We start from the raw sequence: 21,660 nt of genomic DNA on the forward strand, positions 1-21,660 counted from the left end.
AATACCTTACTTACACAGAGGAAGATAGGTCACCTAAATTGTTCTCTTATACTTTATTTTTTAGCTGCTCACTTGTAATTTTGCAATAACTATCTGGAAAGGTCGTATTTCCACAGACAATTTTTCTTCTCCTGGACTTTGTGACAAATGCCCTGGATAGGACTGATTATTTCTCTTGATATACAATAAAAATAGAGGAAATGTCTGACCTTTGTGTTATGATAGACCATGGGGCTGTTTGATTTGTTCTGTGGTATATCAAAGAGGACGCCTCTCTGATGAAGAAGACTGGGTCCCTGAAAAAGGCCTGATTTGATAAATTAGCTTTTATACCTGGAGATCAAGGGCCTTATTTACTAAACAGTGCAGAGCTATTAAACATCTTACAGTGTCAGCCGCCCCCTTGTAGGTAAGTATATGATTGGGCCATAAGGTTTTGTGAGCTGTGGGCTTACCCGCCTTGGCCCTAAATGCCTCCAGGGTCATTTGTTTATGTCTTTCTTTAGCCCTTTTATTTGGTTTTCAGCTGCCTCCAAAGGCATGAACAAATATTCTTCACTAGCACATTAATCACCAAATGCTGACTGCATGGCAAGCTCAGATGTGAAGGTCTGTATGTTCTCTCCTTCATGTCTCTGAAAAGTATCTATATTGCTGCAACTTGTGCATTAACCCTCTGTCTGCCACAAACAGAAGCCCAATTGCAAATATTTGTAGAGAAATCGCCTTTTCTCAGCACATGGGTTAAAGAGTGGTCCAATGCATTTACCCAACATCAATTACAACTTATATACCACATGTAGTAGCTTTGGAGTTATATATAAGCTGTCTACATTCCTTGATTCTTAACATCAACAGTATATTAAGCCACTTTTTCAAGAAGATGAGACAAACGCTTTTTTCAATAAAGTTTGAGAATGAATTCTTTGAACAATGCGGGAGAATTGTGCCCTTGAAAATAGGTTGGATTTAATTAAATGTATACCTTCTCCTGCAACCATATATAGAGATCCATTTGTATGATATTTATTCTGTAACATACATCAAATAAAGAGGAAGGGAGCAGCCCTTTTCCTGGAGAGCAGAGCAAAGTTATAAGAAAAATAATCTTTGTAGCCTGTGTACATTTAACTTTATATGTATTTTTAACCTCCTCCCACCAAAAATCAGATCTGTGGTAGTCCCAGGCCTAGAACCCTCGCAGTTTGGAAGAGCCACACTGCATCACCTCTTGCCCCAGCTTTAATAAGCAAAAGAAAAGGTTCAGTCCCCTTTCCCCACACAGCTACTTAGATGTGCCTCATAGACAGGTAGGTTTTGACTGTGCTACCAAATGTGGATTGAGTTGGATTGTATTTATTCAAAACAGGGATGTAGCAAATATGTAAGAAAGAACAGATAGGCCTGCAGCACTTGGTCCTTCCTTACTTTTAGTCTTGCTCTCCTTACTACAGTCCATTGCAAATATGCACATGTGGGGTAGAGATGTACTAACAGACGGTACTAGGACCAAAGCACAAAGTCCTCATACTTTCCTCTTACTTTTGAGCACATTTTTATTTATTTTTTTTTAAATAGTATTTTACATTTCAAGCATTTAAACAAATACAATTTTAGTATTATACGGGATAATAATTTATTTTCCGTCTATTTAGATTTTGATACTCAAACCATTATATGGAATTAGGAGTGACTTCCAACATTCGTATAATCTACAGTACTGGATACATTATATTCCATGAAATCTACATTTTGGGAATATTTTATCCAATTAATTCCCAGGTGTTCCCAACGAATATAGTAGTAATTACTCCCAGGTCGAACACAATTATGCTCTATCCCAGACAGCTTCTCTGGCACTGGTGAGGAAGGGATAGAACAATGTTGCGTTATTCAACTCAATTCAGAAACCAAGATGGGTTACTTCACAAGCACTATGCCATGTATAAATAAAAGGGAATATCAGAACCTGGTAACAGGTTCTCTTAACCAGTGGTCCGCAACCGGTGTGCCACGGAACACCGGTGTGCTACTAGATGTTGATCAGTGTGATGTGGCGCCATCCCTTGCTTCTCTGCCATCCGCCAGATCAAAAAAAATTAAATAAAACCAAAAAATTGTACTCACCTGATAGTCCGGCAGCCAGCGCTCTCCTCCCTTCTCCATTTGCAATGACTGTCGGGTGCGACGTGCGGGATGACGCCACGCCTGACATACATAGCAAACGGAGCAGTGAGGAGCATACGAAGAAGAGCCACAACAGAAGAAGAGAACTTGAAGAAAAGAAGACAGAGGAGAAGAAAGAAGGCAATAGAAAGGTAAGTCAGTGAAGGGGAGCACCATAAAGGGGCGCAGCAATAAAGGGGAGACACAAAGGGGAGAAAAAGCCTCATAAAAGGGGCTCAGTAAGGAATGAAGGGGAGACACAAAGCAAGGGGAGGAAAAGCCTCATAAAGGGGCAAAGCAATAAAGGGGAGACACAAAGGGGAGCAAAGACTCAAAGGGGTTCAGCAAATAAAGGGGAGACACAGAGGAGAAAAAGCCTGATAAAGGGGCTCAGCAAGCAATAAAAGGGAGACACAAAGGGGAGAAAAGGGAGCAGCATGAGGGGGGACACCAAGAGGAGAAAAACAGAATGATGTGCGCAGTGTGATGAAGGGGGCACAGTGTGGTGATAAAGGGGCACAATATACTGAAGGAGGGTCAGGCTGGGCTGGGGGCATCTGCCCACTGGGCCGGGTCACCTGCATTTTTTTTCCTTTAAAATGCTCCTAACAGGGTGCTGATTTAAGTCTTGCCCCCCTGGCTAAAATTTGCCAGCCCTCCCCTGAGGAGGGGGCATAGTTTTATGAAGTAGAAGAGTGTGATGAAGGAGGAGACTGTCCCCTCTATTTAACCTTTTTTTTTCTTAATTTTGACCTAGGGGTGCCTTGAAAAATTACTGAGACTATAAGGGTGCCTCAAACCGAAAAAGTTTGGGAACCTTGGGAGAGGGGTGGAGACTTGCATCCAGGACACCTAAATAGTAAATGACAATAACTTCTTACCCATTCCTACAATTTCTATGATCTTATGATCGGGTGGCTAAGTGGTTAGCACTTCTGCCTCACAGCACTGGGGTCATGAGTTCAATTCCCAAACATTGGCCTTATCTGTGTGGAGTTTGTATGTTCTCCCTGTGTTTGCGTGGGTTTCCTCCGAGTGCTCCGGTTTCCTCCAACACTCCAAAAAACATACTAGCAGGTTAATTGGCTGCTCTCAAATTGACCCTATTCTCTCTCTTTCTGTCTGAGTGTGTGTGTTAGGAAATTTATACTGTAAGCTCCAATGAGGCAGGGACTGATGTGAATGAGTTCTCTGTACAGCGCTGCGGAATTAGTGGTGCTATATAAATAAATGGTGATGATGATATTATGAGTTTATATATTTATATTTTTGGTGTGCCGCGGAAATCTGGGAAGGGCTTAGGTGTGCCGAGGGTGAGAAATGGATGAGGAGCACTGCTCCTAACCATGATTCCTTAAAAGATGCCTTTCAGATTTTTGTGATCAACTCCTAAAATCTCCATTATTTTATCTTGCTCTGTGCATTGAGTAATCTTATTTATATAAAATGTAATGCCTTTGTGATGTCATAAGACCAGATACCCATTGGTGTTGTGTTTTCTAAGGCTATCAAAAGCATGTGTGAAACACATGTAAAACTCAGATCTGTTTTTACTGGTGTTTAGAGGACATCGGAAGTGACTGCAGGGTTCCCCACACATTTACCTCTGTTGAACTCATATAGAAAAAGCAAAATGTTTTCAGAAAAAATACAATGCAAATGCCTTACACCGGAACGATAGTAAAAACAAAATGCAATAGTTACTGGAGACTAAAACGAGTTAAAAGGAGCCAACTAGCATTATAATTACATCGCTGTTCTTGTGTTTAAAGTAGTAGCAAGCAGCATTTGCTATTTTGTAGGTTTATACTGTATACCACCACTATGCCGTTCTCCTTGCAATAGAGTCCATTACACTATAATACTCTTTACATTTCTTTACAGCACTGTAACTCTGGAACAATATTCCCCCAGTTCTATGTCACAGGTCCTTTGTGTTTCTATTTAAATTAAGTTGAGACTTTACCTCAGAAAAGTATGTGAAAATCCCACCGCTTGCACTTACACACAAGATCAAAACTTTAAATACTCTACTTAGTTCCCTTTCTATTCATCTCTGCCACCAAGATAGTTATATGGGACTCAGGCTGGGTACACACTGCATGTTTTTCATCCAATTATTGGGCCAATTACACGATAATTGACTGTTCGGCTCGACATCGCATTATCTGTACGCGCCAACGACGAACAATTATCGTTCCAAAGCACATTCTATCATTTGATTTGATTTGTAAACTGGACTAAAAATCTCATTCAATGATGTAAAAAATGTCGTTCCAATCCTGCAGTGTGTATGCACTCACGACCGGCAATGTCCATAGATCTCTATGGAGTGTGCAGAGTCACCATCTTTTCAGCCGATGGTTATGACAGATGAAGAGCACAGATCTGACAGTAACCCGGGTAAAACATCAATAGCGTGTACACAGAAAACAGCAGGCTGATCGGGACTTTAAGGCGGTGGTAAAATTGTTAACGATATCGCATCGGGAGAGATTTTCTGTAGTGTGTACCCAGCCTAAGCCCTCCAGCTCACATGTCAATGGTATTTGGCCCTCACAGTTACTGAACCACCTAAAATTCACACTTACCTGGAGTGCTGGCACAAACTGGATGGTGCTGACAAAGGCCAGTGAGGCTCCATGTGAAAAGTTGAAACGAATTGTGTCCACGAAGTGTGATGTGTCGATCTTTATATCAACAAAGACATACAGCATCTGAATTCCACGCGACGCATCAATAGGAACTACAGGATTGAAAAGCAAACATCAGACACGTTATGGAGATTTGAAAACATATAGGGGTCAGTCTTGTGCACTTTTAGAGGTTTCTAATGCTTCATTTACATGTTTACAAAAGACCCTGCCATGTCCACATAAACCCCTATTGTTGTCTTGACAGCCGCATAGGGCTCATCTAGCTGATTGTGTGCAAGAACAAGGAAAAGTTAATGTTGTGTCTCCACACTCCCAGCTATTGCTCATAAAGCATTCTACACATTTTCATGCAGTCTTATTATAGGCAGTAACAAGAACACAGTAATACCACATAGTATTTTGAAGACCAAAATACAACTGTTTTTCAATTCTCTTAATAATGATGCTGCCAGAGGGAATGTATGGGCAGTGATAAAGTCACCATTGTCATTGGTGCGGCTAAGAAGAGGTGCTGGGATTCCTCTCCTAGAATGGAAAGCCGAGCATTGTGTGGATAATAGACAGGGGAAGTATGACTGATGTTATCTCAGTCTTTTCAGTAAAAATCTTTCCTGGATTTAACACAATCTGCAAACCAGGATCACAGAACTATCAGTTTTGTGCAGCAGAAAGAAAAAGTTTGTTTCTTAACATGTATAGTTTTGTATGACGTTACCTGCCCTTAAGCATATAATGGCTCAAATAAATGAGATATTTCAAACCTACTGTTCCCCCTTTACCTACTAAACTAACAGTCTTGCCTAAGTACAATTTAAGGACAAAATTGCAAGAGCACTCAGCCCCTTACTCCACGTTAGTCACCAAGCTCCTGCTATCATTATTATGATCACAGAATGCCTGTTCCTTTTACAACACATCAGAAAATCTGATACACTCGGTTTTCTTTATGAACGCACATGTTCAGTGCATTCAAAAAATAATGGTGTGAACGAAGTTAAAAAGGAGATGCCTATTTAATTCATTTGTGTGGGGTTTCTTCTTTTCTTTCTTAGGTTTACATATTCTACTGTCAGAATGACTTCACTAGCACGCTGCTGATTTATACCCCCTCCCCATAATGCTAACTAGGTCTACAAGGCAGTGACACTCTGCATATAGGAATTCCTGCATTATCACCTCCTGTCAATAACCATCCTAGCACTGGCATGTAATTGGCCGCAAATGGGTGCATACCCTTATGCAACTCAGCGTCAGTGGGACAGCAGAACAGGGAGTGCCAGGACAAGGAAAAAGGAGTCAGCGCCAGCAGAGGACAGGGCCAGAACTGCTGGCATATTACTGGGCAACTAATACTGGCATATTACTCTGCCATTGCACTGGCATATTACTCTGCATTACCGATGGCACATTATTCTGCCATGACTTGTGGTATATACAATGGCTATGAAAAGTATTCAGCCCCCTTGGCAATTTGTTACATTTTAATTTCTTGCACCCTGCAAACAAAATGAATAATTCGGGAATTCAACACAAAATAATATGCAACAGCAAATAATAATGATAATGTGGGATGGGGGGTGGCAGTGCCTACAAATTACTTGATATTCACTGTAATCACAAAAAAGTAAGTGGTAATAGGAGATGTTAAAATGAATTAGCAATGTGGGGGGGATAAAGAGAGGTACTAATTTATTTTTAGAGAGTCATTTCAACAATCCTAACCCTGGTTAATTAGAAGCAGCTTAACCCACAATATTTGATTCCACCTTCATATACGGCATACTTGCCTACTTTCTCATAGCTCTTTCCGGGAGAGGGGCGTGACTGGAGGACGGGAGGGGGCGGGTGCGGCTATACGCATCATTTTGGCCCCTCCCCCCGGTGGCGAAATTCCGGGGCCAAAATTACGCGATTCACCGCGAATCGCGTCATTTTGGGGTGTCAGTAGCGGGATGTGGGAGATTTGCCAGCACTCCCGGGAGTCCGTGAGACAGACCCGAATTTCCGGAGTCTCCTGGACATTCTGGGAGAGTTGGCAAGTATGATATACGGATGATTATGGGAGTATCTCCCTCCTTAGAGTCGCAGACCTACATTACCTTATTGTAAATTGGTCACGGATATTTCTGATAAGATGAATATGACACTGCTAACAAATGTTTCAGAAGTCATCTCTGGATCAGCTTGAGTAGAAAGCTCCCAGATACACCGGCTCTCTTTCTCTCCATGTTCATACCATTACAGTTCATGCATAACGTCGTAATATAATGTTAGCACACATGATGATAACGATAATGGGCCGATCCCCTGAAAGGGTCACTTTCCAAACCTGGCTACACATATGAGTGTGTCCAAATAAAATTGGTTCCTGTCATTAAGCACTCTGACCAATAGGTTACGTCATTTCTGGACCACTTGGATCTTGTTAGTGTGGTCAGATGACCACATACACAAGTCGAAAACAGCCATCTGCCAATCACATTCCCGATAATATCTATTTCTTTAAAATTATTCTTAGGTGTTCTATGCAGTTGGGCTCACACAAGCAGCAATATCCTACTAACTGGCCATGTTAGCATCTTCACCTGCAGAATGCTACTAACGTTTGTAGTGCTGTTATTACACAACACTAGGGAATAGTATATTTTCTCCTTAATCAGGGCTGGATTAACCCGAGGTCTAACCGGGCTAGAGTCCAGAGAGGCCTCGGGCATCTGGGGGGCCCGCCGGCATTCATCGGGTCAGGGGCACCCGGCTCCAACTGTCATGTCATGGAAAACGACAGGCAGCTAACAGCAAATGTTACGCTGTTAGCTGCCTGCCTGTCACTGTAGTGCTTCTGCATCGCACAGTAATCTTCTTACTGAGGAGATCTTGTGAGAGTGAGACTATGAGTCATAGTCTCACTCGGACGAGATATCCTCAGTAAGGAGCTTACTGCGCGCCGCGGAAGCACCGCAGGGAGTGACAGAAGAGCGGAATGAGGTAAGCGCTCGGAGGAGGGGGGGGGGGCTCACAATACCCTTAGCCAGGGGGCCTCCATTCCCTTAATCTGGCCCTGTCCTTATTACGTGAGGGACAAATCTTCATTGATAAATTATAGTACAATCCTATGTAATAGAAACAAAGCATTCTTGTAATAAGGAGAAGAAAAAAAAGAAAAATCATTCAGCAACTTTGTTTTGTGTGAAAATTGAAAAACTTTAATCTAATCTATGAAATGTGCTCATAATTACAAAGAACCCCTTTACAGAGCCAAAACAATGATAAATGAGTATTATCAGTATTATCTCTGGACTCGTTTCAGTTCTATTTAAACACAATGCAGTTACTAAACATGAAATAAAATACATGCAATGCAATTTATTAGACAGGAATACGGTCTATGAAGATAGACTAGAACTGGGCACATTTCTGTGAAGGTTAGAAGCTGGGTCCAACAGTTAGGAGTTATAGTTGCACGAGTATAGCGTGGTGCTATGTAAATTGATGGGTTTGCCTATAAAAGATGATCTATTGTATTTCTCTTACATGAATGTTCATTTATGAACTGCACAGCATACAAATAAGACATGTCAGCATATAAATGCCCAAAATACATCATAGAGTTGAATGACCAGCATATTATACCAAGCATTATTAGGGTACACCTAAAAGATGGCAACAAAGTACGAACGATCATGTGTGCAATTTAAAGGGAGATTGCCCAGACAAATGTTTAAAGTTATTTTAGATGCAGAAAAATAAAGGACACTAGCATGAGTGTATTAGTGACACAACAAAGCTGGGATGTTCAAATACAACAGCATTACAGATATATTAGACTGGGCCACTATAACATCCAGGAAATGGCAATCTGGTGGTCAAAAGTGCATTAACTGTTAATGAAAGGGGCTGATGGATACTGTCATAGCTTGTGCAAACTTGAAGTTCAGCACTGTAGCACAGACGGAGTGTGGCATTGTACCCAAGTGGGCAACAGCCATCAATGCTCCAAGTCCTTGAAGTGTCCCTGTTCCTGCTCTACAGCACTTTTTTTCAAATGCCAGCAGTCTCTTACAATGACTACTGGCTCAGTACAAAGTCCTCCTCTTGTCACTCAGAGCATCGGGCATGGCAAGCCACATACCACTCTATGCCCTGAGTTAGACTAGTATACCGTCAGCTTTTTAGAAGCATTTGTGTTGTGCACGAATGCTCAGAAAACCTTTTGGAGAGCTTATGTTTTTTTCTTTACTCTGCTATCAAAAACGCTGCTTTTATAGTTTTTTACAGCGTGTGAGAAGAGCTAGAGCGTTTTACATTCATTACAACTGCCATGGATTTCTGCAGCTTTTTTTTAACATCTGCTATTTGGAAATGCTACATGCAGTATTCATGACTTAATACACTGTGAAAACAGCCAGTGTGCCAGCAAAGAGCTGATGACAAAGACTTCAATGAAATGACGCAACGGGGGATATTTGTTGCTTTTCACAAACATATAAATGTAGGTGTGACATCAGCCATAAGCAAGAAAATACTGGATTTACTTTGCATTCCACTGTCAATTATCTAGTTAGATTCTAATGACCAAAATACCACCATAAGCCAATAGAGTAACTACAGTAACTGCAGTGTATCCAGCTAAACTAGGAGGCTGAAACCATAAACTGAATGTGCTAGAGCAATCAATGTGGTAATCTGTTTTATTGTGCTGACATACTTATATGTGCCACTATTTATGCTACTTTAAATTATCTATTACAATATATTACTGCAATGTAATGTACTACTCACAGAAACCATTCTTCTTCACTAACTATTTTTCTTAAATCCCAGTAGAAAACAGTGGCTCCCTCTGAGATTAGTAAACCAATTTAACCGTCTAAACACTCCTAAAAATCAATTCAAAAAGTCTGCATATAGTGTAGATTGTAGTGATAATAGTTTTATTAAAGGATTAAGTAAATAACTAAGTCATTGCTTCGACGATATAATGCATACCTCTGCTATATATATATATATATACATACACACACACACATACATATACATATACATAGCATAGAATCTGGAACATCCAGCTTAACAAGTCTCTTCCTATTTTTAATATTCCTTTCCTTGCTTTTTGGTTATTTTTGGGCTGATTCAATCATTTTCGGACTTCAAAGTTCGCCACATCTGGGACATACTGACAGTTTCCATGGCAACAGAATAGCGAGCGCAGGAACGCCTTGAGAACAGAGTGTGGCTCTAACAGGCCCAGCTACAGCTCAGCTCCTACTGGGTAAAAAGGCATCTTGTATAGCCAGCCTGGGAGTTCTGCCCAGTAGACACCCACAGACATAACAAGGGCAAAGGCCAAAAAAAAGCATCGGGGACAGGGTGGGAACAGGCAAAAATGCATGGCTTAATAAGGAAACGTGTATGTAGTGTACAAAACGGGACTGCCATATAAAAAAGAAATAGTAAAATAACAATGTCCCTCTCTTTTCTATATGCACTGTCCCAATTATTTTTATTGCTTTATTTACACTTTCTCATAGTGAGCTTGATTCATTTTTCACGTCTGTGTACAGAAAGGCCTCATACCCACTGGCATCAAATCACATGTATACTAGTACTTTTAATGTTAGTACAACGCAGGTAGATGGGCTGACATTGGAACCTGTTCTTCCGTTATCGCCATATCCACAAATGTTCCTACTTTTAAGAACTTGCACTCCATGTAAGTTGAACGCATCGAGGTCAGTTTAGCGTCTTGTGCTTGTTAAAAACAGCATGCCAAAAGCATTTACATTTGAAATGCGGTGTCCTAGTGAACTTGTATCAGTCAAATGCCAATAAATATATTAATATAAGGCATTAGGGCCTAAATTACAGCAGTGGTGGGAAAGAGGTAACCCATGGCGACGCAAGCCTTCACCTGTGGCTCCATGCTCTGTGCACCACTTTGACTTATTCTGTTCTTTGTTGTAAGAATAAGGGGTATATTTACAAAACTGCAGGGTTGAAAAAGTGGAGATGTTGCCTATAGCAACCAATCAGATTCTAGTTATCATTTATTTAGTACATTCTCATAGGCAAACAGAGGAGGGGGGGGGGGTTTCCCAGTGCCTGAAAGCCCCTCCAAGCCTGGGGCACTGTATAATTGAGGTGGCTGGACTCTGCCCCCACTTCACACGGCTCTGCTTGAAACGGGAGAGCTGCGTGCACCTAACAATAGTGCATGCAGCATTGCCCATGTATATTATGGGAATAGAATGAGTTGGAGAGCAGCCAAGCACTGTCTAAAATTATAGCTATGCCCCCATGCATGCTGGTCACGCCCACTGGTGGCATGGTGTGGAGCCTCCCTCTACAAATCCTGCGTTTGCCCCTGATTCTACAAAATGAGAGCTAGAATCTGATTGGTTGCTATAGGCAACATCTCCACTTTTTCAAACCCGCAGTTTAGTAAATATATCCCTAAGACTGGATGGGAGCAGCCAGGTTCTTCTTCACGTGACCTCCTCTGCACACTGCAGGGAGGTTACACAGCACATCGCAGATGGAGGAAGAGGGAGTGCCATATATTCAGCACCACATCCTCTCCCATCCTCCTCTGCGGGCTTCGGGTATGAGGGTAAGAATTTTTAGACTAAATTAGTCAGTAAGTGGGAGCATGTATGGAGGTGTGACGGCATGTGGGGGAGTTTTGGAGTACATGTGGGATCTGAGGGTTTGTATGAATATGGAGCATGTGCGGGTGTTATATGATCAGTTAGTGTCTGAATTCATATGGGGCATTTTGTGGCAAGCGGTGGTCTGAAGGCATTTGTGTGAATTTTAGAGCACGTTAGGGGCATTTTGGGACAAGTGAAGTGGGGGTTCCAAGGTTGTTTTGAGGCTGCATTGTAAGGGTATTGGGCATCCCTTCTGAAGGCATGAGGACCACACATGAAGCCCTCTATGTATGTGAGGCAAACCATCACTGTCCTTCAGCACCAACAAATACAACAAACATAATTACAAACTAGACTGTAAACTCCCATCAAAAGGACAACTCACATAATATATCAATCTGTACCCATATGTAACTATTTTATGTGTAACAACATCTGATTATTAAACCCAGGAGGACCTCAGTTTTGAGAAGTGAATAACTATTGCTGACACAGCTATTGTCTCAATCTTTGACAAAAAATATTACTGGTATCCATACAATACAGACAGAGCACTCTGGAGGTAAATTATATACTGTGTGAGCTCAGCACTTTCTCTTGTTCCTGCTATATGTGAACAAATACACCAATGCACGGGGCTAAGGCTTACAACTGGTTCCCAATCCCACCCTGCACTATTCCTACAATGTACAGTGCTGCAAAATGCATAATTACTGAACAACCTTAAGGCCAGTTACCTGCTAGCATTAATAAACATACTTTTGCTAATATTGTTTTGGTTTCAAAGACAACATATCTGCTTGCATCAGATGTCAACTGTGGTGGCAGAGCAGAAGCATCACTGGACACTGCATGCTCATTTACATGCATGCATGATTACCTACCCCCTCCCCCCCCCCCCTTTGTAATTTAACATGTGGTATTGCTAGTAGGTAACCAATCTAATAGAACTTGTTACCAATATACAGTATAATAGTTATTCTATCTATAACTTCTAGGCTAACAAATAATGGGAATCTGATGCTTACCTATTGTTATGTCAGAAGTACAACATTCTTGGTGTATATTCTATAAGAGACAGATGTATGCCCCAGTTGACCATGTGACATGTGACCAAGGCTATGCAGGAAGCAGAATGTAGCAGGAGGCCGTGTGCTTATCAAAGCATGGTGATATAGACATAGGCTACTGGTGGAACAGAGACAAGAAATCATATGAGAAACTAGGTAATAAACTCTGCCACCCAGACTACTGCTGTGCCACCTTTAATCCACTTCTTTTCTGAACAGCAAATTTGCTGGGACACAGGGGTTTTCCCATACTGGGGTGAGACTGTGGTAAATGTGATTATTCTAGTGGCTGATCTGATTGGAAGTGACCACATTACAGATGGTAACAGAGTTTGATACAGAGTAAGGGGGATTTAAATCTCACAGGGAAAAGACATGAGAGTGCAGAGAGAGTGGATACTCCAGTAAAGAGACAGTTCTCACAGAAGTAAACCAGACATTTTGGGTTTTATTTTCTCTTTTCTGCCATCAGAACCAATGATACAAAAAAGGTCAACAGAAAGTAAATTTGTTTTGCAGATATTTCTAAAGTATTGACTAATTCTTAACTAACCTCCTGCGACTTTTACTAAGTACCATGTTTTATCTTTCTGGTTTCTTTTGGTGTTTCTCACCAAAGCCTTTATAGCTAACATGCAGAGCCGCTCACTGCTGTTGTCAGCACTGAGTACTGCCACTGTATCCACAAAGCAATGTTGTGTAGTATCCACGGACAGCAGAATAGAAGGAATACTAAGCCATTCTGCCACCATGATAAAAGGGGGAAAACACAGAAAGAAGCAAAAAAAAAAAAAGATAAAGCGATTTGCTTAGTAAAATTTGTGGGACGCTATATACAAATCTATCAATTAAAAACTTCTGAATGTGCAAATCACATAGAATAGATGTGTTGAAAATGTGCAGGGCCACAGATGAGGCACAGATACGGGCTTTTGAAATATCCCTCTGTGGGTGTCAGGGACGTGATGTTCAGAGAAAACTGCTAAAAATGGAAGACGATCAAAAGCAAGATGATGTAACAACAGTGTAATCACACAAAACGGTCACACGTATTTGGTAAATATAGGCTATGTTAAGAAAGAGACGGCAGATATGGGCACAGTTGTATACAAAGAAGACCAGATAAATGGGCAGCATACATATGTGCACCTTATATACCTCACTAGGCATAGACAGTAGAGCTGTAGAGATAGAAGCAGCTATTCACGATGGACAACCTCAGAGGATAGTTGGCAGCAAGTGGAAGAAAGCCAAGTTTATCCTTCTGTGACACAAGCTGTACGCTTGTGATAGATCTTACCCATGGGGGAAACTAATGAAGAGGAATAGTCAGAGAAGCTGCATTCCTACATTTGACATATTGATCAACCTACTGAATCAAAGCTATTGACCCAAAAGACGTTCTTTGTCCCAGGACAGGAAAAGGCGTGCAACATGCTATGCATACAGAAGAGGGCAGTGCAGAGCTCAGGTGGATACGGTTAACCCTTACAGTTCATCAGTGAAATGCAAAGCAGCAAAAGGCGGCATATTCAAGTAGGATTATAAAGGGTGACCTGTATAGGCAGAAGAGGATTCCATAGTTCAGTTTCAACTTTACACTTTCAGACAATACGGCAGAGAGATTAAACATTTTCTAACCTGGTAAACAGGTGTCTCTAGCTATATTAAGGATATCTTCTGTCTTTCTTTTTTTTTTTTAGTGTTTATGCAGTTACAACTGATGATTGCAGGAACAGATGAGGTTGCCACAAGGTACACTTACAGCAACTTACCACACAATACAATTTTACATTTGACTGCAACAATTGTATATAACTGTATATTTTATAACTGCCATAGTTACAAAGACGCTTGATTTCAGGCAAAAATTACAGCAATCTCTGTGGAAAATCTTACTTTCACTAAAAGGGAACAGGACACTGAAAGTTACATGATCACATAAATGTGCACCACAGATAAGTTTGGTTTTGCTCTAGTGCACCTATCTGCCTCGCCCAGTGCATTTTCAGGTGCACACTTATATTGAAGATGCTTCTGCAAACTTGAAATGCGCAAAGAGGTGGAAAAATCATAACATGATGTATTTTAATGTATGTGAGAATTTTATTTTACTTTTGAACTGGGAAAAGCTCGCCTAAAAAGGAGTTCCTTCACTGAAGTGCAATTGGAAGGTTCAAAATTAACTACTTTATAAGTATAGGTATGGGCAGCACGGTGGCTAAGTGGTTAGCACTTCTGCCTTACAGCACTGGTGTCATGAGTTCAATTCCCGACCATGGCCTTATCTGTGAGGAGATTGTATGTTCTCCCCGTGTTTGCGTGGGTTTCCCTCCAGGTGCTCTGGTTTCCTCCCACACTCCAAAAACACACTGGTAGGTTAATTGGCTGATAACAAATTGACCATAGTCTGTGTGTGTGTGTGTGTGTGTGTGTGTGTTTTAGGGAAATTAGACTGTAAGCTCCAATGGGGCAGGGACTGATGTGAGTGAGTGCTCTGTACAGCGCTACGGAATCAGTGGCGCTATATAAATAAATGGTATTGATGATGATATAGGCGTCGCGATTTATGCTGGCTCAAAACTGGTGCAAAATGCAAGTGTTCTTGCAGAAAGAAAATATCTGTCTGTCCTTCCACAAAGCAAGGAACACCACTAAAAATGAACACCCCTTTATCCTTGTGATCCCCAAGTTCTGGGTAGGTCTCCCGGACTCCAGGGAGAACAGGCCATTCTCCCACATGCTGCAGGAGAGGGGCCTCGATGTTGTGATTTGCTGCACATCACATTATCTTGGCCCTAAAAAGAACTGCTGGGACAGGACAAAAATGACACGGTAATCAACGTTCAACCCCGTCCTGCACCTGCAATTCACCTATAATATATGTATTCAATACAGCGCAGCTGTAATTTGCAATACATTTGTAGGACTACAGGATCATTGAAAGTTAAATTTACAGCTTTACCAATCATATGCATAATATGTTAATAAAAGTGAAGACACTTGCATAAATAAATTTGTGAGTGAGTATATATATATATATATATATATATATATATATATATATATATATATATATATATATATATATATATATATATATATATATGTGTGTGTGTGTGCAGTTTAACCCATTTGTTGTCAGTAAGACCCAGAAAAACATATGTATTAAATATGACACTGCAGGAGACCTTTCCATTCACTTGTGTCTTAAAACGCAACAAAGAAAAAACAGGTGTACAACAGAAATTCCTGTAATTTAGATCACTTAGCCTGCAGTATTTCTAGAACTGTTTTTGTATATTTCACCCATGAACAACTAAAATGTGGAAAGAAATATAAACTTACTGAGGCAGCTGTGCCCATAATGCACCAGGAAGTCAGCTCCTAGCGCCCGTGCAGTGTAATCATCCGCGCAGCACGCTCCGTATGTCACATCTCCCATCACCACGGTCTCTGCCGACGTAAATCTATGGCCAAGAAACAGGGACATGAGACCAGCAGGGAATATTCATTGCTGACTTAAGAACACATGATAAATGATGTGTATTATAAGGGCATGTGTAGATGGGAAAAAAAATATTTTCCAAACTCCCATTGCAATTTAAACAGAAAAGGCAGAGTAATACATAAATGTGTGTGGGTTTGTTACTACTAGGCTGGAGTCTGGTTGCGCTTTACTGGTGTGAATGAAATACAAAATTACACTTCTAATTTTAACAGAACACTTGGCTAGATTAATAGGAGAACGAACTATGCACCTATGTGTCTAGTGCACAGCCCACATTGCTGCATGCAATATTACAGCCAATAGCGGGAAATTGGCCCCAAAACAATGGTGATGCCCAATTATAATCCTAGTGAAACAGATAGGAACATAATCGGGTGTGATTTAATGCAGCTGGAAGATGACACCTCGGTCCTTGTGTGCAATCACCTACCAACCCAGTGATAGACAGAGCGTGGAACAGCCATATCATGTCCAAATTGGACAGTGATCACGTTTTCTCAATCACTGTATGTATGGACAAGCTTTCTAGATTTGTAGCTAATCACAAGACCACCACATTTTTTTTTCATTAATACTGGTCTTGTCTCTATAACTCTGCCATTACACAACTTCATGCTTGTAATTCTGCACCTGAAAAAATTGAGCAGAACATAACGGGAGCAAATATATGTTTAGACACAACTGTGGATACAAAGTGGTCCTGGGGCAAATGTGCTGCATTCATGATACTAAAGATTGATTTAACACATTACTGTCAGTTAAGTATCACCTTTGTTTAAACTTTAGCTGTATTAAAGAGCTTAACGTAAAATACAAGTTGTCTTAAATATAAAAAAAACAAGCTACTAGCCACTCACAAATATACATGTAAACGTTTCCATATCTTGACAAAATTTGAGATGTTTGACATGTTCTTTACATTAGCCGAGTGCAAGTTTTATTTTGTCAGCCATTTTCTAGAAAAGGTGGGTAAGAGAGACTAGATGTCCTGTCCTTTAATCTGATCATTGGTCAGGAGTCTGCGGTCTGTAGGAAAATATATCCCCACATTTCTATCTCAACTATCTTCAGCAACAAGTGCTTCCACTGCTCATTCACAGAACATGCTGTGTTCAGCTCTCTCCAGCATCCACACTGGATGCATGTGGGTTCTGTGAATCTTATCTGTAGTGTTTCCTGGTAAACGTAGCACAGAATGAACGTACTGTACCACAAACATAGAAAAAAACACCTACATCCAAGAATCCCAAAAAAAGAAATAGGTGTTCATATATGGCATTCACAGGGGCATAGTAAGCATTTGTGCCCCATAGTAAAATAGGAGGGGACCCAGCGATACATATCCACAAGTACAATGGACAGCGCATGTGCAGTTATCCCCCAAAGTAGCTGCATGGGCTGCTCGGATAGTAGTAACACTACTACACATCACATTGACGCCTCCACCTTCCCAACAGTGCCCCCTCTGCTCACCCTACACCCAACCAAATCACATTCCCCCATCTCCTGCCTTGATCAATTCTCTAACGGTCATTCCTATTGTCTGCCTATTCTTACTTAAAACCAATGTAACTGTCACAGTGATCTCCCTTCTCGCCAGCTGTAGAATCACCTCACTACGCTGTCACACCATACTATGCCCATACCCACCATAATCCACTTCATTCTCCTCACCTACATCATCTTCCCCTCTCATATCCCTGGCCTCATCTTCAAATACTCTCCCCTCTTGTCCTCTTAGATCTATTTGTAACTTGTGTCTCACTTCCTCTCTTGTAACCACCTCCTACTCCCACCTCCAAGATTTCTCCAGTGATGCTACCCTATAGAACTTCCTACCACACCCAACCATTAAATCCTGCCCCAAAACACATAGCTTACAACACTCCTACCTGACACCACTCGCATAGTGTACTGATTTCTCCTGCAACTGACACCACTCATAATGAACAGTGGTGTCTGGTACTACTACCCCCACTCTATTCAATCTTCTTTCCTCTGTCTCAGCTTTACCCCACCCCCTCTAGGTAGTAAGGGCAGCTCCTCCTTGTCTACCTTGTTGTCCCTACTTTCTGGAGCTGCTGAGTTTTGTGTCGCCCTATAAATAAATTATGAATAATAATATTAATAACAACCACATAAAAACAATTCTTCGTTAGCTAAATATCTCTAAAAACAAAAGGTTCAAATGTTAAAAACAAGGTTAAAGAAATTAGATTTTGACACAAGTATTGAAAACACACTGATTATCACTATAATGTTGAGTACTTACATAGACATAATATGTGCAAAACAATTTGTAGAACGAACTGCATGAAATCTTTATTATATCTAACACAGCACTGTTGTAATTCCTACCAAAAGCACAGAACACCTTCACTGGACTCATTACCCCTGATATGAAATCCATGATCATACATACATTTGGTAAAAGACAGGGCTCCGGTTTGGAAATACAAGTGACTCTTCAGGAAAACAAAAAGTGCTGTAATATTAGGCAGATAAGGATGAAACGTACATTCCAGATTAAACACCAGCACAAAAGTCTTTGCTCTACTACCTTTATTTGTTCTAGTGATTATCAGTTCTCTTCAAAGGGACATGCAAAAGTATCACTGATAAGTCTCTAGACTTCTAACACATAGAATTTTTGTTTTTAAAGGGGATCGGTCACTGGAATTTTGTCTAAAATTTATATTTAAAGCAGGTCTTTGGTATGCTCTTAGTAATCCACACAAACAAAAAAATGATGTCAAAAAACAATTACCAACACTGGAAAGGCACAGAGATTAAGTGCATCAAAGTAAAAAGGGGGTCCTATGGAGAGAACACTTCACAGCTTGGTGATAAAACACTGTGGTTGGTTATGTCATGCACTGTTCAGGTCCAGTCAGAAAGCCAGAAGATTCCATGTTAATAATAATAATAATAATAATAATAATATCATCATCATCATTTATTTGTTAGGCGCCACAAGATTTCCGCAGCGCCGTACACAGTACAAACAGTAGACTATACAGGGTGAAACAGTACAGAACAATAGACAAAAATACCAATACTTCAGAAACTCCAGGCAGGCTGATGCAATAAGCACGGAGCAGAAGAACAGGTGAGGAGACAGGAGGGAAGAGGGCCCTGCTCATGTAAGCTTACATCCTAAAGGAGGGTAGACAGAACAGGCACAAGGAGAGCCAAAAGAGAGAAGGGCGAGCGAGTGGAGGAGGTGAGGTGGTTAAGCAGATGGTTGGTAGGCTTTGCGAAAGAGGTGAGTTTTCAGTGCATGTTTGAAGCAGCACAAAGTAGGAGAGAAACGGATGGAACGAGGGAGGTCGTTCCAGTGAAGGGGGGCTGCACGGGAAAAGTCTTGGATTCTGGAGTGGGAAGAAGTGATAAGAGAGGAGGAGAGGCGGTGATCATTGGCTGAGCGCAGGGAGCGGGCCATAGTGTGTATGTAACATTTATGTGACACCAGCTGGGTTCTCTCATTTAGGAAACTGTACATTCATTCACATGATATATACTTAACTTTATTGTTCCTTAAGTAAATAATTTGATCTGTTATGTTACTTAATAAAGAGTATAACCATCTTTGGAGCTTACAACACTAAATTCTACAGTACTGCTTTCAAAGCCATTCACAAACCAGCAACTGCGCCATAGACCACAGGACCCCTGTAAGCCACCAAGGCCCCTCAAGTCATTAAGAGACAAGTTACTTGAGATTCATTCAACAAAATAAACTCATGTTAACTCCTTCAAACCACATGCCTTTAGTATAATTCATATAACTACCATATTCATGCATTAATCAATGTAGTGGTCACCAGTGACCATAATTGACAAAATACCCCTTTTTGGATAGCTAATATGTTAGTATAGATTTACTGATAAAACAAAAAAAACACCTCACATTGTACTGTAGGTGCACTTAGAAAAAAATGGACACTAGTAAGGGATACAAAAGCGTAGGGCGCAGATGAAGAAAGTCCACCAAAACCAGACAAATACAGCTGTAGAGGTAACATCCACACCAGTTCCAGCTCCACTATCCCAAAAGTCTTGTAGGCAGCAGCTTCCAGTCCCTTAGCTCTCCCAACTCTTGCTCTCTCTGCCACATCTATGACTGTTCCGAAGGCCTTGCACTCTCTATTTCCTCACTCTTTAACAAGGCATTGCACTTTGGTTAAGCTACCAGTCTCACATCTTTCCCCAGGGCCCTATTCAATTAAGAAGGGAGATAGCAGTTACACACGGCCACGTACCTAAAGTGCCAATACAATATCACAACATCACAGATTTCCACTTCGCAGTAATGGGAAGTGTGCAGTCATACGTAACAAGGATCTACCTTCTAAACTGAACATGCCCTTTAGTCTCTTATATCTCTTCTAGTCCAATTCTGCAGCTCCAAGTCCTCTTGTTTTCCAAACAGTCTTATGTTTTCATCCAGTTTCCAATCCCCCAATGTTACTAGGGCCTTTCTTTCTGTTGTAGCGTAAATTAAAGCTGCATGTCCACATAGTCATCTGGTCATTTCATACAGTTGTAGAACCAATTTGGACAACAGTTGTTTGCAAAAAAACGCATGTTTGGCGATTTCCCATACAGATCTATTTTAAGACAAACTCAAAGAAATAAAAGGTAATTTTACATTAAATGCCATACTATGTTAAGATAACTTAATGAAACATTCTATTACCTGCCAGCTTGGTAGCCACATGACAAAATCAGACTATTTACTGACACCTTTAAATGTGATTACTAAAATAATACTGTTCATAAAGCACTCTTTTCCCATGGAACACGCAAAGTACTTCACACTTTACAAGATAATTACATAAAATACAATGTGATGATTATGTGTTACCAAATAATTGGGTGATGATTTATGGCTTTAATTAATACTTCTAGAGCTGATTCTCAGACTGTTTCACTGTGGGGGGGGGTGCAGTTTGGCAATAGGCTTGAGCTCCAAAGGTTTTTTAAGTGTAACCAAGGTGTCTTTAGTTTCGCTGTCCTTGATGTCTAAAAGAGCACGTGGTGGAATGAGGGACCTAAAGATGTTTAAGTAACTGGGATTCCTCATCATTTGCAGCTCTAGCAAGGCTATACACAAATCTAACATTTAAAAGCTGCCATAGTATGGAGGGAAGTACTGGTGGTGATATGACAGCAGACTGGATAACAGCCTGGTTAGAGCATTCTACTATCAATGTCCTCCTAGCAATCCAATAAGGACACAAAAACATAAATTCATTTTGGATTTTTCTCTATATGATCGAGATGCTTGATTCAAGTTATATAGCTGAGGTAGAAGAGGATTTGATGACTGTCAACACCTGGGGCAGCATGGTGGCTAAGTGGTTAGCACTTCTGCCTTACAGCACTGGGGTCATGAGTTCAATTCCTGACCATGGCCTTATCTGTGAGGAGTTTGTATGTTCTCCTCCGTGTCTGTGTGGGTTTCCACCGGGTGCTCAGGTTTCCTCCCACACTCCAAAAACATACTGGTAGGTTAATTGGCTGCTATCAAAATTGACCATAGGCTCTACCTGTCTGTCTGTCTGTGTGTGTGTGTGTCTATATTAGGAATTTTAGACTGTAATCTC

General features: G+C 40.8%; 1 protein-coding gene across 1 annotated transcript in view; it reads right to left on the reverse strand.

The window, feature by feature from the left end:
• Nucleotides 1-21,660, reverse strand: part of DPH1 (diphthamide biosynthesis 1) — a 163,986-nt gene that overhangs the window by 53,233 nt on the left and 89,093 nt on the right. The window contains exons 4-5 of the mRNA XM_075196689.1: nt 15,889-16,010; nt 4,758-4,912 (exon numbers count right to left, since the gene is read on the reverse strand). Coding sequence (XP_075052790.1) covers nt 4,758-4,912; nt 15,889-16,010 — 277 coding nt within the window. The remainder of the gene's footprint in view (nt 1-4,757; nt 4,913-15,888; nt 16,011-21,660) is intronic.

Source organism: Mixophyes fleayi, chromosome 2, assembly GCF_038048845.1.
Source record: "Mixophyes fleayi isolate aMixFle1 chromosome 2, aMixFle1.hap1, whole genome shotgun sequence".
Taxonomy (NCBI): domain Eukaryota; kingdom Metazoa; phylum Chordata; class Amphibia; order Anura; family Limnodynastidae; genus Mixophyes; species Mixophyes fleayi.